Raw genomic sequence first — 26,930 nt, 5'->3', positions numbered from 1 at the left:
CATGTAGCAGACATGAGACATAAAACGCAATAACAAAGGCTAGAAAGAAACGGGACACAGAAATAAATAAACTGGGCTCCATACCAAGGCTGGGTACAGTGTTTGTGATAAAAGACAGATCCAATTTAACACGAATCACAGCTTACTTTCTTGTTAAAATGTGCAAAGGTCTCCACCATCTCATACCGCCTTGCACTGAAGGACTTAAGCGTGCTGTCCAAAATGGCTGCGTCACGTGGGTGAAATACCTCAATAATTAGCTAGAAACCTACGAGAATAGCCAGCCAGCCCCAAGAACTGTCTCCCCTCCTTTTTGGTCTTGGGCCTCGGGCAGGCCGCAATTGCTGCGGTCTTGTTAATTTGGGACACACCTGCCCATGGCCCAAGTGGAACCCCAGATACCCGCCCAATCGCACACTTCTTTTTTTTTTTTTTTTTTTTTCCTTTTTGGGATTAGCTGTGAGGCCCGCTCGCCTCAGCGACTTTAGAACGGCCCTCAGGTGTTCCAAGTGCCGTGGTCAGTCATTACTGTAAATTATGATGTCTAGATAGGCAGCGTGAGGGCGGAGGACCCTGTCCATAAGCCGCTGGAACTTGGCGGGCGCCCCAACCAACCCAAAAGGGAGCATGACAAATTGGTGTAATCCAAACGGTGTGGAAAAGGCTGTTTTCTCTCGGGATAGAGGAGTCAAGGGGATCTGCCAATATCCCTTTGTTAGATCCAGTGTTGAATAAAGGCAAGCAGCGCCTAACCGATCAAGTAACTCATCAATGAGAGGCATTGGGTATGCATCAATTTTAGACACCACATTGACCTTTCTATAGTCCACACAGAACCGAACTGACCTGTCGGTCTTGGGAACCAGGACCACTGGGCTGGTCCAGTTACTGTGGGACTCCTCGATTTATGCCCATTTTGAGCATGGCCTTGAGTTCGTCTCGAACCACCTTTTTCTTGTACTTGGGCAAGCGGTAAAGGCGGCTACGCGCTACCACCCCTGGGGTTGTTTCGATGTGGTGTTCTATGAGGTGGGTACGACCAGGAAGGGGCGAGAATGCGTCGGAAAATTCCTTCTGCAACTTTTCTACCTCCGTGAGTTGGACCAGTGAGAGGTGGTCTCCGCAAGGGACCGGAGTGGTCCCCAGATGGTTTTTTTTTTTTTTTTTTTTTTTTTTTTTTTTTAAATCTCCGGCCCCAGCTCCGCCTTCTCTGGGACTACCAACGCCACGGGGACCCCCTCATTCCAGCGTTTTAAAAGGTTGATGTGGTATATTTGCAGTGCCCTGCCCTTATCAGTCCGCGTCACCTCATAGTCGAGGTCCCCGACTCGCCGTGTGACCTCAAAGGGCCCTTGCCACTTGGCGACTAATTTAGAATTCTACATGGGCAATAATACGAGCACTTTGTCTCCCGGCATGAACTATCCAAGGCGTGTGCCCGTCATACAGCTGGATTTGACGTTCTTGTGCCTGCTGCAAATTCTCCTGGGTTAGGTGCGTGAGGGTGTGGAGTTTTGCACACAGGTCAAGAACGTACTGGATTTCATTTTTACTCTGAAGGTCTCTTCTCCCAGTTTTCCCATAGCACATCCAGAATGCCATGCGGCTTATGCCCATATAATAATTCAAAGGAAGAAAACCCCGTGGAGGCTTGCGGGACCTCTCATACTGCAAATAACGGGCTCAAGCCACTTATCCCAATTATGGGCATCTTCACTTACGAATTTACGGATTATGTTTTTGAGTGTTTGGTTAAATTGCTCTACTCAGCCATCTCTTTGTGGGTGATAGACACTTGTGCAGATAGACTTAATCCCCAATAACCCATACAGCTCGTGCAGTGTGCGTGACATAAATGTAGTGCCTTGGTCTGTCAGGATTTCTTTCGGATTCCCGACCCGGGAGATAAAGCAGAAGAGCGTTTCCACAATACTGTATGCTGAGATATTACGGAGAGGCACTGCTTCCAAATATCGCATTGCATAGTCCACTAGAACTAAAACCGATATCCCCATGCTGACCGATGTAATGGCCCGACAAGATCCATCCCAATTCACTCAAACGGGGTCTCAAGTAGAGGAAGAGGGTGCAAAGGCGCTTTTAGAGTGGCCGCAGGATTTACTAATTGGCGTTCATGGCATGCCGCACACCACCGATGGACATCGCCATGAATCCCTGGCCACTGGTACCAGGCCATTATTCGGGCTAGTGTTTTGTCTTGCCCCAAGTGTCCAGCCACATGGAATAAGAGTTCCCTATGGCTCTTTGGGATTAACAACTGGGCTATTCGTTCCCTAGTTTGAGTGTCCTGCATCACTTGGTACAATCTATCTTTAATAATGGCAAAATAGGGGAAGGTTGGTGCTGCGCTTGACTGAAGAGTTTGACCATCGATTACTCTCATTTGGTCACACGCATGCCGCAGAGTCTCGTCTCGCGACTGCTCTAACGGGAAATCCCCAAGGGAATCCCCGAGAGAGGGAGGAGGAGCGGGCTGCTCCTCACTCTGATGTGGTGTTGATGTAGATGGCTCTGTGACAGCTTCTCCAGTCAATGCCACACCGGGATCTTCCCATGACCTACTAGTGCAGGACCCACTACGTGTTAAATATTCCATTAGTTTTTTAAATCCCGGTCAGTCAGTACCCAAAATCAACAAGCGGGTGAGACGGGGACTAACCGCTGCCTTTATTCTATGCATTTGGCCCCGGAATAGAATTTGGACAGACGCTAGAGAGTAATGGTAAACATCCCCGTCCACACAACACTTTCACTGCTCGTCTTCCCCCCCCAAATGCCTCACCTTGCACCAGGCGTTGGTGAATTGTGGTCTGATTACAACCGGAATCCACCAAAGCGTGATATGTATCCCCTTGAATACTCACTGGTATGCAATATGTTCCGGCCCGATTGGGGGCGGTTTCTGGTGCGTCGGGGATCCGGATTACAGCACCCACCTCCCTTGTGGAGCTCTGACCCGGAGATGTTCCGATTCCCCGCCATGCCAGCACACCAGCCCAGGCTTTCTCTCTGCACTGGTGTTATGGGTGTCACTCACCTAAGGGGGAGACAACACAGACACGGGAGAGGGGAGGACATGGGTGTGATGGGCCGGCTGGGGAGGAGCCAGCTGCCACCTCCGTGGTAGGGGAACGGGGTGGAGAGGGGGACAAGAGACTGGGAGAAAAGAGAGAAGAGAAGCGAGGGGAGATGCCTCACCTGCTGTTGGAGCCGCCTCCAGATGGTCCTCCGCTAGCTCCAGCGACACCGGGTGAGGACACTGGACCTATTCTGCCGTTCCTTCCGGAAGTCGAGAGACAAACTGTTCCAGTGCCACCAGATCAACGATATTGTTGGTGTCGTGGTCTTCTGCCCTCAGCCACCGCTGGCAGGTGTCTCGGAGTTGCTGGCCAAATGCAAACGGTCGGCCAGCTGGCCGACCACCTCCAATGCCAGTGTCTGGAAGTGCTGGTGATGTTGCTCTGGGGAGCGGCCAAGCCACTGCAGGATGGCTTTCCTTAGGTCCGCGTAGACCAGCCAGCTGTCAGCAGGGAGCTGCTGAGCTGTGCCTCGCCAGTCAGGAGCAGGAGGAGGCGCACTGCTCCACCGGCCACCCCCACACCTCGGCTGCTTGCTCGAAGAGAGCGAGTAACGCTTCTGGATCGTCCTGCAGTCCCATCTTCGTGAGGGTGGCGGCAACGGTGGTCGACTCCCCTGCTGACGTGAGCAGGTGCCGGAACGCCTGGCGATCTTCCTGCTGGGCCAGCATCAAGGCTTCGAAGCATTGCTCCTGCTCCTTTCGGAGGGTGATCAGCGCTTGATGCTGGTTCTGCTGGGCGGTATCGAGGGCAAGGATGAGCTCTTCGAATGGCAAGGACTCCATGGGGTGGTTCCCTTCTGTGCTCTCGGGTTATGGCACCACTGTAATGCTTCCTGATGTGGGTGGAGCATAGAAGCACAGCAGGCGAGAGTTGATGGTTGCACAAACTTTTTTTTTTTTTTTTTTTTTAAATTAGCTTTTCAGCTTCCCTTCTGGGCAGCATGGTGGTGTAGTGGTTAGCGCTGTCGCCTCACCGCAAGAAGGTCCGGGTTTGAGCCCCGTGGCTGGCGAGGGCCTTTCTGTGTGGAGTTTGCATGTTCTCCCCGTGTCTGCGTGGGTTTCCCCCGGGTATTCTGGTTTCCCCCATAGTTCAAAGACATGCAGGTTAGGTTAACTGGTGACTCTAAATTGACCGTAGGTGTGAATGGGTGTCTGTGTCAGCCTTGTGATGACCTGGCGACTTGTCCAGGGTGTACCCCGCCTTTTGCCCGTAGTCAGCTGGGATAGGCTCCAGCTTGCCTGCGACCCTGTAGAACAGGATAAAGCGGCTAGAGATTAATGAGATGAGCTTCCCTTCTTTCACTCACTCACATACATTGTGGTCTGGGAGAGAGCTCCTTTTCTCTGAGATATATATATATATATATATATATATATATATATATATATATATATATATATATATATATATATATAATTTTAGCCACTTACCTTCCCCGACCCTGCCCTCCATTCACAGACTGCTGCTTGGCCATGCCCCTGCTGCCACAATATCAGAATCCAATTAAGGTTCACTACAGATATTTATTTTATTGAGGTTTTTGCTCACCGTTTTCTCTGATTTCAATGAATTCAAAGTTGAATAATTTAAATGTGACATCGTTACTTTTACACACACTTGCTGTACTCTGCTTCCCTGGAATTTCGTGAACAATAACATGACCGAATCACTGAGGTGACTGAACTAGTTTTGTTGGAACTTTATTGATGTCACTCTGGAATAATTACTATAAAAATGATTTTCAACGAATATTCAGTTTGTCCCATCGGACAGACAGATGCGAATTTGACTTGTCTGGACCAAACATTTTGGTTGTCCGACAGTCACGCTACCTTTTTAATGTCAAGCCTTGGAAGAGTGTTTGTTTAAAAATGGGCAGGCAAACAGTTCAAAAACATAAGACAAAGGCAGGGTTGTCGAATAGGCAATGGTCAAGCGAGGCACAAACAGAATATTGGTGGTAATCACAAAGGCCAAGTCCAAAATACAAAAATGAGTCAAAAGCAATATACAAAACAAAGGCTTGGTAACGTGAGACACAAGGTCAGAATTTCTGATTTAGATTTTTAGAATTGGAAACCTTTGTCACACATGCATGACAAACCTGGAAATTGAATGTAGCTGAACTAGTGCAGGGTACTGTGTTAAATTGTTTGTAGGGAGGATTGGTGACTAACATGCGGGCTTCATCAAACGTGGCAGTTTCAAGATGGTGGAGTGGCGAAATGCAGTATGCGCACCCTCCTTCAAATGCTGATGTAATCAAGCTGGAAGTTTTGTTTGTTTTGGTAGCAGTCAGGAAAGTTTGAAAAAGTAGGAAGTAATTGTTGTTTTAGACTCCGTTTTTGTGCAATATTTAGTTTGGAAAAGAGTTTTCAAAATGGTAGCGCTGACACTTCACGTTTCAAAGTCTCACACAAGTCTCGTGAAGATCACGCGGATAAGTGATGCCTGCTGTGGACCAAACGAACTAAATTCAATATGGCTAAAAACTGAATAGGCCAATAAGAAATATTTAATTGCAATTAGTTGCCAATGCGAGACATCCTATCTAGCTCTCTCCATAGCTAGTTGCACCTCTAGAGCAACTGAAGGCTACCTCACTGTGATGGTTCACTATGTACAGGGCTCGACATTAACTTTTTAATCCACTTGTCCAATCCGACAAGCAGCAAGATTTTTCACTTGTCCTGACCATGACCTTTTTATTCTATGTATTTACTAGTTAAATAAAAGTAATAGTTTATCAAAAAGCAGGTATAGATACGATGATCACTGTGGTTTCATGAGTTTTAATTTTTCAATACAACTCAAACTGTAACAATAAACAAAAACTATCCAATTCCCCAGTATGGTGCATGTGTTATAACCCATGTGTTATAACCCATTACCTGATCTGCAGTTTTTATGGGGCAGCTTCTTGGACAGTGTTGCTGGGCAGTTGCGTTTCAACGTTTTCCCATTGATATTGGCAACCTTAATTTCTATCTGAATAATTTTGATCATTTTGGGCAACTTTAAGATCATCCAATCAGAGTGCCAGCAGCAAATCACTTGACCACCTGAGAGCTTCGGAAATTTTGAACAAAGATTGTGGTGTGTCTGACTGGAGCAAAGGAAGAGAGACAACTTGTATCTTTTTATGCCAGTAAGTTATGTGTAAACCCAAAGTGGTAAATTTACCTCCATTTAAATGCTTAGAAAACCAGTAGACCTCTTATGTGCTGAGGTTGTAAATAAGACTCCCCCCCCCCCCCCCCCCCTCTTCTCCAAGCCAAGTGTAAACTGCCGTTAGCTAACCACCACTCCAAAGAGGTTGAATGGGATTTAACTAACTAGTGGTGGTTTTTGCTAGCATAGTTAGTTGAACGTTATCGTTAGCTATGTAGGGATGACGTTAGCGCTCTTGCGTCAAGTTAAGTGATGGACAGCTCTTTTTGTTATTCAAGTTGTAATAGAACTTGTCTGGCTTGATGTGCCTGGATACACTGAACTGATGGACTTTTTCAGTCCGGGAGAGAAGACGTAAAGCCTGTCCACACAGAGAACTGTTTGGTCGACTTAGCAAGAAAATGCAATCAGGATATATTCTCTCTCTCTCTCTCTCTCTCTCTCTCTCTCTCTCTCTCTCATATGTGTGCTGTTGCTCACTCACTCTAGCTTCTGGGGATATTGTATCTAATTTTCAGGTGTCGGGGAGCTGCTATGTGGGAGACTCCCGGAACTTCTCAAAGAGTTGGGAATAATTCAACTTGATCAGACAACAAATGCAGATTTGACTTGTCCAGACCAAACAATTACTTATCCATTTGGACAAGCATTAATGTCGAGTCCTGTATGTACTGGATTGGGAGATGAGGAGCCATGTGTTGCCAACTTGTACCCTGTATGGGAGTCATACAAGTGCACACTTAACCCTAGAGTTAATGAATGCTGTCACCTGAATGAAAGCTAGAGAGACCAAATATCACAGTCCCAATCACAGCCGATAATGCGCAAAACATTGTGAATGCCATCCATGAAGCTGATGACTTTGGGCCTAACACTGGATGTTTTGCACAGACTTGTAGAGGAGATGCACAGACCTAGGTCTTCTAGTCTACTTTTAGAGAGTTACAAACTTGACAGGGTTTAAATCCCTGTCTTTCCTAGATGGAGGCCGAGTCAGTCATGCTGTCATTTTTCTGAATGGAGAGTGTTGTCTATAGGCAAACTATAGTGGTGAAGCCATGGCCTAAGGGTTAGCGAAGCAGCTTTAGGACCAAAAGGTAGCTGGTTCAATTCCCTGGACTAGCAGGAATGGCTGAAATGCCCTTGAGCAAGGCAGATAACCTCCAACTGCTCCCCAGGCTGTGCTGGGTATGGTGCACACCACTCTGGAGAAGAGCGTCTGCTAAATGCCATAAATGTAATGGTGTTCCTTTTTTTTTTTTTAAGGGTGGCATTTACATTTTTTTAACTTGGATACCGAAACCATACCATTATTGTGGCCCAAGAACTGTGATACATACTGTACTGTGGACCCATTGTACCATTGCATCCCTAGTGCCCACTCACACTTGAGTCTAATTTCACCATCAAATTAATTGCCAATTCTAGAGGTTCACGTACACATCAGTGAGTGAAAAAAGTAATATTGTATTATTTTCTTCAATAAATAAATGATAGTTTTTTGGGGTTTTTTTTGTTTTGCCTGCGTAGCAGGTTTGCGAGACATGGCAGTCACTTTTCCGGACATCCGTCTGTTTGTAAAAACCTCATTTTCAAATATTTCCAAAAGTAAAGGTGATCCTGTGCCCATACTGCATATTTGCCATGCGGAGGGCTTCTCCCCCGGGGTGAATTTTTAAATTTCGACCTTTTGACCTATAATGAAAAATTTGACAAACAACATTTTCAAATATCTCCAAAAGTAATGAACTGTATGTAATGAAGACCACATTTTCACATCCACTCTAAAAAGGCCTTCTCCTCCAGGGTTTTTTTGAATGTGAACTTTGATCTTTTCTCTTAATGCAATGTGAAATTGTTTGCCTGCTTCTGAGTAGGCAAGACTTTGCTGTGCTTCTGCTTTTTATTGGGTTCTTTTCACCTGCTTTTAGGACTTGTGTGAAAAGCTATTTTGATTTAGGTTATCTTATGCATAAATATAGAAAATACTAAAGGGTTCACAACTTTTAAAACACCACTGTAAATTCATGTAGAAATTGGAGCTGTCTTTTTAGACTGCTGAAAGCTAAAGAGAAGCAACTGCATTGCTGCAATTTGCAGACACAGCTGGAATCCAGGCACTGAAATGTGGATTTGCAGTTGCCATTTTGTCAAATTTGTAATAAAAATGTGTGCAAATCTGCCATATCCAATCAGAGTATCTGTTGGTGTCTTGCAACTTTTTTTTTAATTACCCCAGTGAATCTCAAGTATGACCAAATGTAAAGATTTGTGTATTTCCATGACCTCAAAGTCTGGTACATGTAAAGTCAGAAATCCTGATTTCTGTCCACATATCAATGTCCATGAACCACTGGTCCTTTGGTAAGTTGTAAAGGTCACGGTTAAGTCCACCTCCCTTTTAATTTAAGCGGATTTTTGAATTATTTGACTTAATAATGATGATCTTTGTTTAGACCTGTTATAATGAGTTCAGCACGAGACGGACAGCACTTCTCAAAGAAGTCTCAAGCTCCTGATTCCTCACAGGTAAGTCTTAATTTTGTGTTTTAAAAAAAAAAAAAAATTGGTGATAAAGTTTGACCAGAGTTTGTATTTTACTGCCTTGCTTCATTGCTAGCCTACAAGCTGTCCTGCTCATTACAGAGCTCCTAATGAAGGATGAAAAGGGAAATCTAAAGTTTCTTCTGACTAAGTGGTATTGGTTGATCTTTAGGTGTGTGAAGGCATGAAAACTGAGACTTCAGATGGAGAGATATCCGAAGTGTCCTATATCTGTGTGAAGGAAGAGGAGGTGCTGGAATTGAACATCTCCAACCAGAGAAATGACCTCAACAACCCACCTGAAGTTCTTTCCATTAAAGAGGAAGAGCCTGACAGTAAAGACTACCTCTGTAAGATATCAGGCCACTCTGCAGCTCAGTAACACTCTGACTATTGTACCACACCTAGTACAGTGGGTTTCAACTGGTTTTGCATCAGGACCCATGTTTTATGTTTGACATCAACACTAAACTAAAGTTGTTGATCATATGGAAATAAACAGACGTGCATATTCATTTTTCATAATGATGTAATTATCCATTGCATAAGCCTCATAAAATTGTATAATTATTTACAGGAAATCAGAGAAATCAATATACAGGAGTCTTTACAATGGGAAAGAATTTTATTAAATGCAATGCACATGCTTTACTTTGAGTGCAAAATTGATGAGAAAATGCATTCTCTAAAGAGAATGCGAAGGATTGCGTATGATGCAGCAGCCTGTTAACATTGTGTGAGAGAGGGAGAAGGTGTGTGTGATCATGTACGTGATGGGTGGGTTGGCCTGAGGCGCCATATGAAGTTTGGTGGATGTGTGGTGAAGTGTTACTGAGCAGAGCTCTGTTCATTTGAATGGGCCAAAAATGAATGGAAGTGTATTGGGGGGGAAGGGATGTGTGAAAACCAAGGAAAAGATGAGTGCAGATCTCAGATGAGGGATGGCTATGTGGGAGGACTTGGCCTGAGGCATCATGTGAAGTTTGGCCAAAAAATTGTGAAGAGTGAAATTGTCCTCCTGAAACTCCATTCATTTTAAATGGGAGGTGGGGGGATGAATAATTTCACATGACAAATGAAGTGCCTTGGTCTGTCAGGATTTCTTTCGGAATCCCGACCCAGGTGATAATACAGAAGAGCGCTTTCATAATACTGCATGCTGAGATATTGCGGAGAGGCACCGCTTCCGGATATCATGTTGCATTGTCCACCAGAACCAAGTGATATCCTTGTGCTGACCGATCTAATGGCCCAACGAGATCCATACCAATTCTTTCGAAGGGGATCTCTATTAGAGGGAGAGGGTGCAAAGGCACTTTTGGAGTGGCAGTGGGATTTTATTAATTGGCATGCGCAGCATGCTCCGCACCACCAACGAACATCCCTGTGAATCCCTGGCCAATAGAACTGGGCCATTATTCGGGCTAGTGTTTTATCCTGCCCGAAGTGTCCAGCCATGAGATTAAAGTGAGCCATGTAGAATAGGAGTTCTCTATGGCTCTTTAGGGATTAACAACCAAGTTATTTGTTCACTGGTTTGAATGTCCTGCATCACTTGATACAGTCCATCTTTTAATAATTGCAAAGTACGGGAAGATGGCGCTGCATTTGGCTGGAGAGTTTGACCATCAATTACTCTCACTTGGTCAAACGCATGCCGCAGAGTCTCGTCTCATGACTGCTCTAAAGGGAAATCCTCAAGGGAATCCCCGAGAGTGGGAGGCGGGGAGGGCTGCTCCTCACTCCTCGTATTGTCCTGATGCGGTGATGAGTTGGACGGCTCTGTGACAGCTTCTCCAGTCAATGCCACAGCGGGGTTCACCCCCTGGTGACGTTTTACAGTAGGACCCACTCCCTACTATGTATTCCAATAAAGTTTGGAACCCTGGCCAATCAGTCCCCAAAATCGGCGAGTGGGTGAGACAAGGATTAACCGCCACCTTAACTCTATGCTTTTGGCCCTGGAATAGAATATGGACAGGCATTACAGGATAATTGTGAACATCCCCATGCACACACGACACCTTCACTGCTTGTGCTCTCCCCAATGCCTCACCTTGCACCAGGCTTTGGTGAATTGATTTCTGATTACAACCGGAATCCAACAACACGTGATATGTATCCCCTTGAACGCTTACCAGTATGCGATACATTCCGGTCCAATCAGGGGCGGTCTCTGGTGCATCGGGGATGCGGATCACAGCTCCCACCTCCATTGCAGAGCCCTAACTCAGGAGATGCTGTGGCCCACCAGCCCAGGCTTTCTCTCTGCACCGGCGTCATGGGCGTCACTCATCTGAGGGGAGAAAAGACACATGGAAGAGGCAGATAGGAGGACAACACAGGTGCGATGGGTCAGCTGGGAAGGAGCTGGGAGCTGCCTCCGCAGTGGGGGAACAGGGTTGGGGGTAGAGAGAGAGAATGGAGAGGTGCCTCATCCGCCTGCTTTCAGAACCGCCTCCAGATGGTCCTCTGCCAACTTGATGACTCGTTCTAGCAACACCAGGTGATGATGCTGGACCCATTCCACCGTTCCTTCCAGAAGTTGAGAGGTGAACTGTTCCAGTGCCACCAGATCAATGATCCCATCGGTGTCGCAGTCTTTTGCCTTCAGCCACCACTGGCAGGCGTCCTGGAGTTGTTGGCTGGCCAACATCAGTGTCCGGAAGTGCTGGTCATGTTCTGGGGAGCGGCCGACACACTGCAAGATGGCTTTCTTCAGGTCTGTGTATGTGAGCCGGCTGTCAGCAAGGAGCTGTGAGCTGCGCCTCGCCAGTCAGAAGTGGGAAGAGGCGCACTGGTCAAGTGGCCACCCCCATGTTTCAGTCGCTCGCTCAAAGAGAGCGAGAAAAGCTTCCGGATCGTCCTGCGGGCCCATCTTCGTGAGGGTGACGTGAGGAGGGTCTGCCGTGGTGACAGTCAAAGCCCTTGCCAATGCAAGCAGATGCCGGAACGCCTGGTGATCTTCCTGCTGGGCCAACATCAAGGCTTCAAAGTGTTGCTCTTGCTCCTTCTAGAGGGCAGTTGGTGCTTGATGCTGGTTCTGCTGGGTGGTAGCGAGGGCATGGATGAGCTCTTTGAATGGGGAGGACTCCATGTAGTGGTTCCCTTCTGTACTCCTGGGTTTCGGCACCACTGTAACAAGTCCCTGATGTGGGGCACGGCACAGCAGGCAGGAGTTGATGTTTGCGCGCCCACTTCTTAATTTCACTTATTTTCGTAGCTTTTCAGCTTCACTCACTTAGTCACACGTGCAACACGCGCGTGTTCTGGTCGGGAGATATATATATATATATATATATATATATATATATATATATATATATATATATATATATATATATATATTAACCACAGGTGCATTGACTTTGCTGCTCACCTTCCCCGGCCCTGCCCTCCATTCACAAACTGATGCTAGGCTACGCCCCCGCTGCCACATATACCTGTTAGAATACAGAAGTATTGTGACAACCATGTATGCAGTGCTGCAAGGGAGCCTAACAAGCCAGGGAATGTGAAGGATATTTCTCCTTGCTATATATATTACTTACGTGAAAAGTAAGCGAGGTTGTCTGGCCAAATGGAGCCAGCTATTTCATTTCGTCTTTACTCTTCAGGGTATAATGAACAGAGACTTTGCCATAATTCTCATTTTCAAATATCTTTTTCATTTTAGTTTATTCATGTAATAAAAGGTAATCAATAAATACTTATCAGTGTTTCATTTAGTCAATGAAACTTTTGAAGATTACAGTTTCCCAGCACTGGAAGAAAAAGGCCCAGACCTATTTCAGCAGGATCAGCTGTGCACAAAGTGAGCTCCATGAAGACATGGTTTGTTAAGGTTGGCGTGAAAGTACTCAAGTGTCCTGCACAGAGCCCTGATCTCAACCCCACTGAACAACCTTGGGATGGACTAGAACACTGCACCCCAGGCTTCCTCACCCAACATCAGTGCCTGATCTCACTAACGTGCTGATCACTGAATGAGCACAAATATGCAAAGTCATGCTAAAAAATCTAGTGTAAAGTCTTCCCAGAAAAGTGGCTCTAGCAGAACATTGAAGGAAGAATAAATCTGGAGTTGGTTTTTCAACAAGCACATATGGTTAGGTGTCCAAATATCAGAATCTGTCTACAGTTTTTGGGGCATCATGGTGGTGCAGCTCCAAGGCCTCACAGCTCCAAGGGTCCTGAATTAGACCTTGAGCTCTGGTTACGGTCTGTGTGGGGGTTTTGCAAGTTCTCCCCACATTCTTATGGATTTGCTCTGCGTTCACTGATTTCTTTTGGAGAAGGTGGCAGTTTAAGCTTCCGAAGTGTAAATGAATGTGTGGATGCATGATGCTGTGCAATGAACTGGGTGAGTATATTTGGGTTTACTCGTGAAGTGGGTATGGCCTAAACAATAGTGTTAATTAAATATAAATCCTACAAATGTACCACTGGAAAAATGCCTAAATCTAGAAATCCCAGAACTGTCAGTGTACATAAAGTATGTGTGACTCTTCACAGTAATGATTGCTGGTACCTGTCTGACTTCTTTTTTTTTTTTTTTTTTTCCTCACAAATTTATTTGGTTCTCTTTCCCAAAATATAAACACATACGTACCCTAATTTAAATCAGCTGTGACTCTGACCTGGCAGTTTACTAAGGATGTGGTAAATGCGTCACACAGCATTTCATCTTAATGAGCATAGGGTTTGTTGGTCCTGCAAGCTTCATATCTGACAACTTGTTTTGTGAAACAATGAAATTTTTTATGAAAGTAAAAATATTCATATTCCTGTAATTTTTTTTGTTGTCCTGCAATGCACACCTCTAGTCCTAACTAGGTATTGCATATACATTTCTGGCAAGCTTTCTTGGACTAAATTTTTTTTGCAATACTAATGTACACGTTCTCAGATACATGTTTGGGCATCATTTCTTCCTGTTGTGTTTTGTCTCAGACTGTGAAGATTGCAAATCCTTTTTCTTCAACAAGTGTGAGGTTCACGGAACACCCCTTTTCATCCGTGATACTCTTGCTCCCATGGGAGTCCCTGACCGAGTCAGACAAACTCTTCCTCCTGGACTAGAGATTCGGGAGTCCAGTATTCCTGACATAGGACTGGGAGCCTTTAATAAGGGGGAGACTGTTCCAATAGGTGCACACTTTGGACCCTACAAAGGAGAACTGGTAGATGGAGAGGAAGCAATGAGTAGTGAAGACTTCGGGGTGGTGAGTTTTTGTTATAAATTTGCTTATTTTTAAGCAGCAAAATAACTGCTGGATGAAGGTAACTCCAAATAATATTTTTTTTCTTGTCCGTGATATGTGGAGACATCTTTTAAATACTCTCAGGTCTATCAAACTGCTGATGATAAATTATTGCTACTTGTACATTTCACTCAAACTCTATCCAGAGAAACCCCCTCCCCAAGATAAAATATACAGACTGGATTTGGATAAATGAACTGCAGGAAATCAAATTTGTGAGCTTAATCTAAGAACTATTGCCTAAAAGATTTCATGTGATTTTTATTTTTTCTACAAAATTCTATAAAGGCGAAGATTGCAAATATCTGAAAATTACAAATTGAACAAATAAACAATGACTGACTGACCTGACTCGTAGGCTTAAAGTCAAATAATAAATGCCATTTGCCGACCACGGGAAGTGCCCCGATGTGTATGTAGTACTGATACAGATGTCCGTGAACAATGTCTATTTTAGCAATGCAATTCTTGTCATCTAAAAAGATCGCTTATCTCAGTGAATAAAAACAAACAAAAGCAAGTCACATACAAATAGAAAGGAAAATTTTAATTTTTTTGGAAAAAATAATGCTGTGAGTAGCCAGCAATGGAGCATTTATGGGGGCTTTTCACAAACATCAGATTTTTGTTTCCCGTAGCGTTTGCCATATTGCCAGGTAAACAAATTACATCTAAGAGCTAAAACATGCAGGCATCACAGTTCCATATAATTTCCCCACAAATGTTTTTTATTCCTCTTGAAAAGTGTACAGCAAACCAGTTACTGGATTTGGGGCACAACATCCTGAACTATTTGCTATTTGGGACTTCGAAATATACTGGAGACAAAAGCAGACAAAAGTACAGATGCCTACCAAAATTTTAAGGGAGGTTTCGTGCATGCTGGAATGTTTATAGGAAATTCCTGATTAAGCAAAAATACCTTATGACAAAGGTACCTCAAATGTGGACTTCTAATAGTAATAAGACAGGGCCTTGATCTAGCATATTTTACGGTATTTAGCCGAATCTACATTATCGGTACATAACAAACCTGCTGCTAGTCTAGGCAAACACTTTGTCTAATAAAATACATCGCATCCAAAGCCCATATCCAGAAATGCCTTTTTAACATTCATACATTTTGCTATTTATCATGTTTTTTTGTTGTGCAGTAAAGCTGCTAATTAGGACACGCTTGTGTATGTACCAGCAGGCTGTACTGAGTAGTGCCAGATAATGCAACTTGTTAACATCATTTTACATTTCAGCCTTTAAAAAGGCCTGTATTATTAGATTTAAAGTTATACAATCCAAAGGAGTGCACTAGCATTACTAAGGACTTTTATTTTACTAAACTTTGCAGTTGATCTACTCAGACTTGTTTAAAAAAAAAAGCCTAAGCTTTAAATCAAAATACTTAAATTTTTTTTTATAATTTTTATGAAAACCAAGACTCTAGTCGTAATATTGCATTATATAATTTAGAAGTGAAAATTTTTATTTTTTATTTATTTTTTATTTATTTATTTTTTTTATTATTGATTCAAAGTTGCAGTAAACAGTACATTCAGAGAGAGTTTCATTTTGGACAACCCAATACCCATCTCACCTGTCCCAGAGACCCTTACTAAATTATATCAACAAATTAATATACCCAAATCAGTTTTAGATACAGTGCATACTTGTATAAACAAGAGAATAAATAAATAAATAAATAAGAAAAGGATGTAACATATTAGTTGTTTGCTGCCTGCATCTCTGCATGTTCTTCAGATCAGCCCACTGTTCCCGGGCCAGGCCGAGTGCAAAGCGTCATATCCTAAGGGAGTGGAAGTCAGTGGACTATACAAGGTGTGGGTGTAGAATCAGGGGGACGTTTCAGAAGCAGGGAGTTTATCGACATAATCCAGAAGTGGTTTCCAGTGTGAATAAAACTTCTCAGGGCGGCCTCTAAGGCTGAATTTGATTTTCTCCAATTTCAGTAGAAATATTAAATCATGTAGCCAGGATTTAAAGGAAGGCGACTGAGAGGATTTCCATAAGGGAATAATTTTCCTGCATGCAATCAAGGACGCAAAAGCCTATAATATTTTCCTGCAGGGATGTGATGTGGTTACAAGTTCATCAGGAGGCACTCCAAAAATGGCTATCTGTGGGGAAGGACTAACAGGTATACTTGAGATGCCAGAGATGGATTTAAAAATTGATTGCCAATAGTTAGATAACTTGGAGCATTTCCAAAACGTGTGTCAGATTGCATGGCTTCTGAGAGCATCTGTTACAAGTTTCAGTAGTCTTGTCTGGGTAAAGTTTGGAAAGTTTATCTTTGCTATAGTGCAGCCTAAAAAGTACTTTAAATTGGATAACAGAAAGTCTGGCACAGCTAGAAAAGGAGTTAACAGCTTTCAACACCTTTTTTTTGCATAGAGCATCAGAAATGCTTATCTGGAGTTCAGTTTCCCAGTCGGTTCTGCTCTTATCTACAGATGACTCGTTTGTTGTTGGTAAGAGATTAGAGATATGAGACATGGCCCTTAGGCAAAGACTTGGGGTGTTTTCACACTTGGTCCCTTTCAGCCATCTAACCGAACTCGGCATCTAACCGATGACTCAGCATTTTTTGCGCATATGTGAACACTCCAACCGTACCCAGACCCCTTTAAAGCAAACCGAACTGAGACCACCTCAGGAGGTGGTCTCAGTACAGTTCGCTAAAAATCAACGGTACGGTTCGCCTAATCTGCACATTGTGAACAAAAAGCGCACCGGGTTCACTTCGCCTTTTTCACTGTAGTTTAACCTTCTTCGTTTGCCGTAGTTGGTCACGTGACTGTAGCAGGGAAACTCAACTTCCTTTTGGAACTTACCACAGCCGCTGGAATAAATTTATTTTCCTTAATCCGCACTATTTTGATCAAAGAATACAGCAGGGCAAGCATGGCAGCAGACATTTTGATTCAAGAGAAAATTACCCAGAATTCCGTGCACTGGGGGTCTGGGGGCTCTAGAGGACCTGGTGTGAACAGAAAGAGGACTGAGGCCCCATCAAAGCTTAACTGGATCAGAAAGAGAACCCAGTCCTCTTTGTAATAAATTCAGTGTGAACACAAAAAGAACTGAGTTCTTTTTCTGTTGGTCCACTTTTTGGTCCACTTAAAGAGGACTGAGTCTGGTTCCTTTAAAGGGGACCAGGTGTGAAAACACCCTTAGTCTGGAGTACCAGGTCCATGCTGATGAGGGGTGGGGCTTGTGGGAACTGAGGAGAGTAGGTTTGTGCAAAATCACGAAGTTGGAAGAACTGAAAAGTCTGTATTACCTAATCTGAAGGTTGAGCGTAGTTGGTTGAAACTGGCAAACAGTCCATCCATGTACAAGTCTCCCAGGCATCTCAGACCTTTGTTTTCCAGAGCTGTAAAGTGTGAGTCAATCTTGGCAGGTACAAATAAGTGATCATTACAAAGAGGTGTAGCCTGGGGGAGGGAGAGCCATCCAAACTGTTTCCTGATTTGAGTCCAAATTTTTAACGTATGAGTTACAATGGGGTTGGATGTGAAATTTGCAAGCGAGAGGGGGAGGGTGCTACATACTAGTGCTTGAAGGGTCGTGGAACATGAGTTCGCTTCCAACTGGCACCAGCCATGTTGAGGAAAGGTGAACCAGAGTGAAATCTCTTGCGCGTTAGCCGCCCAATAGTACCCAAGGAGATTGGGCAGTCCTAGGCCACCCTCTGATCTGTTCCTCTGGAGTAAGGATTTATTTGCTCTGGCCCGTTTACCTGCCCAAGTAAACGTGGATATGATGCTATTGATAAGGTTGAAAAATGATCGTGGAAGGCAGATTGGTAGGCATTGAAAAAGGTAAAGGTATCTTGGTAAAATATTCATTTTTACTGTTTGCACTCTACCTGCCAGAGACGGTGGTAAACTGCTCCATTTTTGGAGATCCTGTTTGACTGCTGTTGTCAGTACCGAAAAGTTTTGTTCTTTCAGCGTATGCATAGATCGTGTGACCATTATTCCCAGGTATTTTATGCCCACCATAGCAGTCTTAAATGGTATGAGGCGAGTTTCTGTGGCTAGTTGATTTACTGGGAAACACTCACCTTTTGGAGATGTTGAGTTTATAGCTGGAGAATATGCTAAAAAAGTCCAGAATTGAGAGAATAGGTGGGAGGCTTGACAGGGGATTGCTTACATACAGGAGTAGGTCATCAACATACAATGAGACCCGATGTTCCTCTCCATATCTCCTTATCAGGGCTTTCCACAAGCGCCGGCTGCCGGCCATACAGCCGACTACACAGTTAAGTCCAGCCGGCTACTTTAATGACTATTTTTGTAGCCCACAGGCTCTAAATATTAATTTTTGATTTTAATAAAATTAAATGTTTATCTAACGTACTGACAATGTCAAACTGAACCGCACTCATTTAAGTTGTGATTCGTGCCACAAATTCCTCGCCGACTTCGTAACTCATCTGTGGCCCGACATGCGGTGTGTGCGCACGCGCGCTCAGCGGAGGCAATAGTGTGTCGGGGCCATCGGAGGGAACAGAAGCGGAGATAACGCTTATTTTGTCTCCGGTAAACCAGTCTTCTCTCGTTCAATTACGTGCTGGCATCAAAAGACACCGTTGGTTGTAAATGAAACCAAACTGAGTCGTTGGAGTGTGTTTTCATACACAAATGGAGAAATGTTCGCTGAGTGTTTGTGTAGCCACCACTGCAGACCGTTGTCGCTGTTAATTCATAGCATGCTCAGTTGCGTGAATGTGTCATGCACCGAAAAGAAGAGATTTACAATCCAGGAATGCCTCATGATGCAATATGTGAGCTTGTATAGCCTATTACTGATTATTTTCGGTGCGTAAATCAGTTTTCATTGGTGCATTAGTGTCTGGCATACGCCTAATGAATAAAAAAGATGCAATATGTTGTAGTAATAATAGAGCTCATCTCATCTCTAGCCGCTTTATCCTGTTCTACAGGGTCGCAGGCAAGCTGGAGCCTATCCCAGCTGACTACGGGCGAAAGGCAGGGTACACCCTGGACAAGTCGCCAGGTCATCACAGGGCTGACACATAGACACAGACAACCATTCACACTCACATTCACACCTACGGTCAATTTAGAGTCACCAGTTAACCTAACCTGCATGTCTTTGGACTGTGGGGGAAACCGGAGCACCCGGAGGAAACCCACGCGGACACGGGGAGGACATGCAAACTCCACACAGAAAGGCCCTCGCCGGCCACGGGACTCGAACCCGGACCTTCTTGCTGTGAGGCGACAGCGCTAACCACTACATCATCGTGCCGCCCATAATAGAGCAAATGTCTGAGAAATTAATATAGCTTGTCTATTATAAAGGCATTCTCATCTCATTATCTCTAGCCGCTTTATCCTTCTACAGGGTCGCAGGCAAGCTGGAGCCTATCCCAGCTGACTACGGGCGAAAGGCGGGGTACACCCTGGACAAGTCGCCAGGTCATCACAGGGCTGCAGGCATACTTAGGATAATAATAATATGAACGGTTTTTGAATAATGCTCTCCTGCTTTGAACGTTCATGTTCATTGTTTATTCCTGCCCATAGGTGTGGCAAAGATGCCACCTAAAAGAAAACTTAATCAGCAGATTCTGGAAGGCTTCTGAAAGAAGAGAAGTGGTGGTCAGTTGAAGTGCTTCAGAATAGTATTAAGATTCAGATTCAGGTTAATTTATTCATCCCAAAAGGGACATTCATTGTTGCCAATTATTTTTTTACTTTTATTTCAGAGTATTTTTATTTGTACATTTTAGGTTATATTTTTGTTGCTCTGACTGTTATTCAACAGGTTATAATGACCTGCAACCTCAGTTTGTCAGTTGAACGCAAGAAAAGAAAAGATTTACTGCCATTTTACTTTGTATTTGAGTAAAGTGAATAAATAAATGGTCTGTGGAAAATACATTTAATCCTGGGAACTGCGTGCACAGGAGTTTGTTTTTACTACCCCCCTGGGCTGGCTACTTATTTGTTATGGCTGGCTAGTATGAGCGTTAGTGGAAAGCCCTGCCTTATTCCTTTGAATCCTCCCTCCAATTTCAATGCTATGGACAATGGCTCAATGGCAAACGTGAACAGCAGTGGAGAGAGGGGGCACCCCTGGCATGTGCCACGGAAGAGGGGGAAAGGATTGGGGTGCTGTGTGTTTGTGCGTACTGATGCCTGAGGAGAAGAGTACAGTAATTTGATCCAGGACATAAAGCAGGTGCTAAACCCAAATTGCTGTAAGGGAAAAAAAAAGAGGTAGGGCCATTCCACTCTATTGAAGGCCTTCTCGGCATCAAGTGACACAACCACCTCCGGATCTGTAGGGGAGGCTGGAGTATGAATGACGTCGAGAAGCCTCCTGACATTAGAAGAAGAGTGCCTCCCGCCGATGAACCCCACCTGGTCCTCTGAGATGATTAAAGGCATGATGGGCCCCAAACGATGTGCTAAAATTTTCACAAGTATTTTCACATCTACAGGTAGAAGGGAGATAGGCCTATATGAAGCACAGTTTAGAGGGTCCTTTTTTTTTTTTTTTAATAAATGAGTGAAATGGAGGCCTGCATTAAGGTGGCTGGTAGAGAGCCCTGGCTGTATGAATAGTTAAACATCTCCAGAAGTAGAGGGGCCAGCTGGTTAGAAAACTGTTTATAAAACTCAATGGGGTACCCGTCAGGGCCCAGTGTTTTGCCACTATTCATTGAGCTTATTGCTTTTATCTCAGTGTTAAAGGGGTGTCTAGCGTCTGATTGTCATTGGGAGAAACTCTTGGTAAGTCTAGATTTTGAAAGAAGGCATCCATACGGGTTTCATCGTCGGGGGATTCAGATTTATACAGTTGACGGTAAAATAAACTGAATGAGGTATTAATTTTAATAGGGTCTGTCACCACCATGCCTGATTTCATCTCTAATCTGAATGATTTGGTTGGATGCTTGTTTGTTTGGCTTTTAGCTGGTGAGCAAGGAGGCGCCCAGCCTTGTCGCTGTGTTCATATAATGATCCATAAGAATGGAGAAGCAGTCGTTCAGCTTCTGTTGAAAGGAGCAAGTCAAGTTCTGTCTTAAGTCTAAGTCTCTCTCTATATAAGTCTGGAGTATTTGTTACTGCTAGCGATCTATCCAAATCAGCGATTAACCTTTGTATTTCTTCCTTGCGCATCCTGCGTTGTTTATTTGCATAGGAAACATATTAAATTATCTTGCCTCAAAGAAAGGCCTTCAGGGTATCCCATAGCGATGATGGGGAGATTTCTTTATTTTTATTAGTGTCGCAAAAGACTGTGATTGAGTCAGAAAGATAGTTACAAAATTTTTATTCTCTAAAGTAAAAGAGGGTCGAGATGCCAGGATCTGAAATATTTGGGTTTTAGGTCGAAACGGAGATCTAGTACTACGGCTGAGTGATCTGAAACTGTTATGGGTAAATATTGTACACGAATAAGAGAAGAGATAAGAGTTTTATCCACTAGGAAGTAATCAATGCGGGAAAAGAACGATGAGTGTGTGAAAAAAAGGAATATTGATGAGAAGATGTGTTCGTGAATCTCCAAGGATCGACGTAGCCAAATTGGTCCATGAAGGCAGTCAAAATTTGTGACATTTTTGAGGGCGGAATAGTTCAGTGGCTCGATCGGCCAAGAACTGGGTCGATAAAACAATTCAAATCCCCACCAAGAATCAAGGTATGAGAGTCCAGATTGGGAATTGGGGATAATACTGAATTGAAGAAGCTGTGGTCATCCCAATTAGGGGCATAGATTGATGCTAAGACTACTGGCTTCTGGTATAATAAACTGGAGATAATTGTATAACGTCCTTCTGGATCTGTGATAATACTATTGGAGGTGAATTGAACGTTTTTCCTGATTAATATCGCTGTACCTCTTGTTTTACAGTTGAGTTGAGAGTGAAAGATTTGTCCTATCCATGGTCAGCTCAACTTTCCATGTTCAGTTTTTAGCAGGTGTGTCTCCTGAAGTAGTATCACATCGGCGTTCGGATTTTTGATACAAGTCATTATCTTTGTTTTAATGCGGCATTCAAGCCCCCCATGTTTTTAAAGAGGTGAATCTTACCACTTGCCCACCGGTGGTCCTTCCATCTAGTGAGCCAGTCATGTTACAACAAATGAGGAGGATATCCGGTCGATTCTAAGACGCAGGCAGCAGAAGATAAGTAAAATCATGACAAATGATGTCAAACTTAATAAACCACAAAACAGTGGAGCTTACACACACTAAAGGTCTCTTTATCAGCCCATACCCCAAACCCCCCACCCCATCTGTGAGGAGACCTGGTTCCCTGAATTCGTCTCCTCCCATGTCCCCCCTACTCCTAAAAATGTCATCCACTACTAAATTAACATGTTCATACTTCCCTTTCTGAAGCATCTTACCTCAAAAGTAATCTCAGAACCCATAACTCAAGTGTTATGTTTTACATAACCCTTTGAACCTTTTAACAAAATGCTTCAATGTACCCCTCCAATATGAGGTGGCTAATGTATAAAAATATTATGTGGAATGTGACATAGTAAACTATGACCCATATAGAGTATTAAATATAATTATTTACCCTTAGTATATTAAAGTAAGCTTTCAGAACCGAACATAACCAAGTGTAGGACTTAGTTTAAGTTCAACATTAGTCAAAATTTACAATTATTGTGCTTTTCTTCATCTAAATAAAGAGTGTTAGCTCTGTAGAAATGACAGCTCTAAGCAAATAAAGAGAATAAGTCTGTATACTTTTGCACACTTGGTTGTCTCTTACAACCGGGCAATTCTCGTGAAAAATGTAACCCGCAAAATGAAATGAGAATAAATAAATAAATAAATGGAATGTGAAATTAACTCAGTTTGCTGCAGGAGAGTGTCTTTGGATAAGACAGCTTAGTCCTTTGGTGCCCAAGGCAGAGGCATAGCCAGCGCGATAGCCGCTGGCTAACACAATGAACGGTTATCATTAGTCCAGAGCAGATAGTTTTCAGTCACATGTTATTACACAACGGTTAGTATTTTAATAAGTCCTATACCTCTGGCCTGTTATGCATAGGTGGTCAAAAATTAAACTTAGCGGTGACCTTATGCCTTACCGGAGCTGCCATGGTGCTGTATATGCTTAGCCTAGCTGGCTAAGCTAGTTAGTCCTCGGGCTCTGTTTGTAGCTTGAGGTGAACGCCGCGACTTCTGAGGAGGAGGAGAACCTCTTCTTTGTCCTGTCGCTGAGTGATATCTGAAGGCGAGCCGGAAAAAGTAGTGCAAGCCTGACAGAAAGGTTGTACAGTTCTGCCATCACCATCCGGTATTTTGCACATTCTTCTACTCCCCGGAGGTGGTTGTCTTCGAAGATCTGGACAGGGGCTCCTTTTATATTGTAGTTTCCCTCTCCTTTTGCGGGCTTCTCGTATGATTTAAATCCTTAATCCGATAGCGGTGTAGGCGGATAATCACTGGCCTCGGCCGCGATCCTGGTTGTGGCTTGGCAGTTGGCGCTCAGTCAAGCTCGGGAGGGGATTCTAAGATCTCCTCCCTGAGTAGTTCAGTTAACAGCTTCAAAAAAAACATAGTGGGTGTCGGCAGCGCTCGAAACTAACGGTGTCCCGACGTCCCGGGGACCATAAAAGATGTCATCGGGACACAAAATTATCATATCTGGGACAATCCCGGGACAATGGAAAAAAAAATAGATCTAGAAAAAAAGTTCTACATTAATATTATTTACAAAGCCGTAACACATACGTAGACATTCATCTAATTTGTCAATTTTAATTTTAAAACGTTAACAGCGAAAAATACATAGTAGCTACACTTTCGATGCACCTGCATCAGTAGGCTACAGAGCAGCGCATTCTGTTCTAGAATCTTCGGCCGGTGTCTGCATTATATGGAATGGAATTGCTACCGCACACGCTGCGCCGACTCTTGCCAGAACAAAAATGCTTAAGTGGTTGAAGCGGACCGACCGCGGGGAAGAAACTGAAAGCCCAGACATAACATCTCTGGGACCTTCAGGATCCAAAGTGTCCTCGCCTGGTCTGCAGGCAACGCTAGCAACTGAATGAACTTAATGAACACTGTTAGACACGTTATAAAATACAACAGGAATGATGTGGATGATATTGACGGAAGATACCGTTCAACAGAATAAGTGAGTTTTCTTGGTGTCTTTCTAGTTCAGAAAGTTTAGTCAGTCAGCAGCACCACTAGGCTCGGACCTGGCACTATGTTGATGTTGCTAACGTTTGCACCCACGTTTCGGCAGCGAAAGTTCATAAAAATGGATAACGGAAAGTTCATAAAAATGGATAACGGAAAGTTCATAAAAATGGATAACGGTAATGGTGAAAATTATAAGTTGGCCTTATAAGTGCCAACAGATATTCAAGGTATAAGTAGATGAAATGAACATAAAAGGGGTCTTATTTTCAACTAAAGTGTACTGCAGACGTAGGGAGTTGAAACATTTTCTGAATGAGCTAGTTGGCCCCTTTAAATAAACGGGTATCTATTCATACAGTGAGATCGCCAAAGTTTAATAAACTGAAAATGCAATAACTGTAATTTTGAAGTAGATGATGTATAGGACATGTGTCGCTTGTGTCTTGTGACTTATTGTAAAAATGATATAAAGGATTCAAAATTGCATAGTTACAAATATAATAGTAACTTCATATGATAATATTAACCACTGGTTATTTCAGAGAGGAAAAAAATGGGGACACTATTGCTTCCATTCGGGACAATACAACACAGAATTCGGGACCACTGGGGGACACAAAGAAAAAAAGTTAATTTCGAGCCCTGGGTGTCGGACCCTCGATTGATTCTGGAAGGCCAATGATTTGGATATTATTCCTGCAGCTCTGGCCTTCGAGGTCCCGCGTCTTCACTAGTAGCTTATTGTAGCTATGGGCCAGAGCTACCAACCTTGCTTCCAGAGTGCGAATACGCTGGCCATCTAACTCTGCGCTGGTTTCCAGTGAGATGATGCGTTGTCTGTGATCTAACATAGTGGTCTGCATTTTTTCCAGTCTTGACTCCAGGCCAGCGAAGGAGTTTTTAAGGTCCGTCGCTATGCTAGCTCTGTGTTTTTCCAGCAGGCCTTCGATGCTAGTTAAGCATATGCTAGTGCAGGCACTCGGAGCATCATTCTCACTCTTCTTTAGCTGTTTCACTGATTTTGACATTATTTCTGGCAACACGATGTTATACTGAGTTTATAAGGCGTCAGTTCTTACTTGGGTCGTTGAGGGTATAATAAAAATACGGGTTTTTGCAAAATTGAGTTACGGGATACAGAGACTACGCCGCTCTCACATACTCACCAAACCGGAAGCCCCCCTAGAAGTGAACATTTTAATGACTAAAATTACTGATTATATGGTAAGCTGGGAAATAAAGCAGTCTTGTCTGACTTTTGTATTAGACAAGGAGTATTGTGGAAGGGGCTCAATGTGTGTGCGCGCGCGCACATGGGGGGGGATGTTTATACATGTATAATAATCATGAGGCTGCAGTATGCTATATAGGGCTTCTATGTGCTCTACAATGGCAAGGGGCTTCTAGTGGTATTTATGAAAGTCACAGACTTGTGGATTTTCATATCCTTTTTTTTTTTTTTTTCTGATGCAGGTTCAGCATTCTCAGAGACTAAATGACCCACCTGTCCGTTCATGGGTGGTTGTGGCCAAAAACAACGCTGTAGAGTGTTGCCACTGCACTTGCATGGCTGGACGAGGTGAGACATGCTCTCATGATGCAGCCATGTTGTTTGCAGTTGAAACCGCAGTCAATACTGCACAAAAGAGAACCTGCACAGACATGTCATGTGCATGGATAAAGCCCAGTGCCAAAAAGTTTGACTCTTCAGAAACTGCAGACATTGACTTTTCAAGTCAACAACTGAAACACAGAAAGAGAATGAAGCTGCCTGAAGATACGGAAATGGGGGAAACCATGACAAAAAAAGCTGTTCCACCCCCAACACCAGAGGAATGTTCTTCCTTTTATGCAAACCTGGCAAAGAATGGAGCAAAGTGTGCTGTGTTTACCATACTTCCTGGATATTGTAATAGGTTTAGCCCCAGGTCTGTTACTGGGGACCTGCCAAACCCCCTGAACAATCTGTACAATCCAGATGATCTAGTACTGAGTTACGATGAGCTATGTAATAAAAGCAGAGAAGTTTTTGAGAGCTTAAAGGTTTCAGATGTTCAGGTGAGTTCTAACCATAGATTTTGTAGAACATAAAACTTATTACAAAATTGAATTTTGAAGTGAGTGATTTAACAGCTTTCCTCAACTTGAAATAAGGTGTGTGATGGGGAGTGATCACTCTCCTCAGATTTGAAGTACTGCCTCTAGGTGTCTTAATTTTTTTGTTAAATCTTGTGAACATTTTTACTCTGATAAATTTTCATATAATTATACTTTATGTAAGTAATACAAGTAGTACATAGCGCATGCATATAAATGATGCTTTAAAGAAATAAAAAATTATTAGACAATTTTCACATGGGGTGTTTTTAAATGACAGATCTCCACTGTTGAAGCTGAAACTAGAAAACAGTCTTCCAACAAAATGTGGTTCCAGCAAAGAGCAGGTCGAATCACAGCTTCAGTTTTCAAGGCAGCTGCAAGAACCAGCCCTGCGAATCCATCGAGGTCCCTGATCATGAGAATATGCTATCCACAAAACTACGAGTTTTCAACTGCAGCCACAAGGTATTTATAAATTTATGCATCTTTTTTACTTTTCATTCAGTATATAAGACTTAATCAAATAAAATGGGGACCTATATAATTAATGCCAACTATTTTCATATGACCT

General features: G+C 43.4%; 1 protein-coding gene across 3 annotated transcripts in view; it reads left to right on the top strand.

Moving 5' to 3' along the window:
- LOC132891482 (uncharacterized) overlaps positions 1 to 26,930 on the top strand; it is a 56,312-nt gene that overhangs the window by 26,240 nt on the left and 3,142 nt on the right. For all 3 annotated transcript variants that reach the window (XM_060929096.1, XM_060929097.1, XM_060929095.1), the window contains 5 exons: positions 8,729 to 8,801; positions 8,989 to 9,166; positions 13,770 to 14,041; positions 25,733 to 26,317; positions 26,637 to 26,824. In XM_060929096.1, coding sequence (XP_060785079.1) covers positions 8,729 to 8,801; positions 8,989 to 9,166; positions 13,770 to 14,041; positions 25,733 to 26,317; positions 26,637 to 26,824 — 1,296 coding nt within the window. The remainder of the gene's footprint in view (positions 1 to 8,728; positions 8,802 to 8,988; positions 9,167 to 13,769; positions 14,042 to 25,732; positions 26,318 to 26,636; positions 26,825 to 26,930) is intronic.

Source organism: Neoarius graeffei, chromosome 9 (assembly GCF_027579695.1).
Source record: "Neoarius graeffei isolate fNeoGra1 chromosome 9, fNeoGra1.pri, whole genome shotgun sequence".
In the NCBI taxonomy this organism is placed as follows: Eukaryota; Metazoa; Chordata; class Actinopteri; order Siluriformes; family Ariidae; genus Neoarius; species Neoarius graeffei.
The sequence above is the reverse complement of the archived record's forward strand: the minus strand, read 5'-3'. Positions and strand labels throughout refer to the sequence as shown.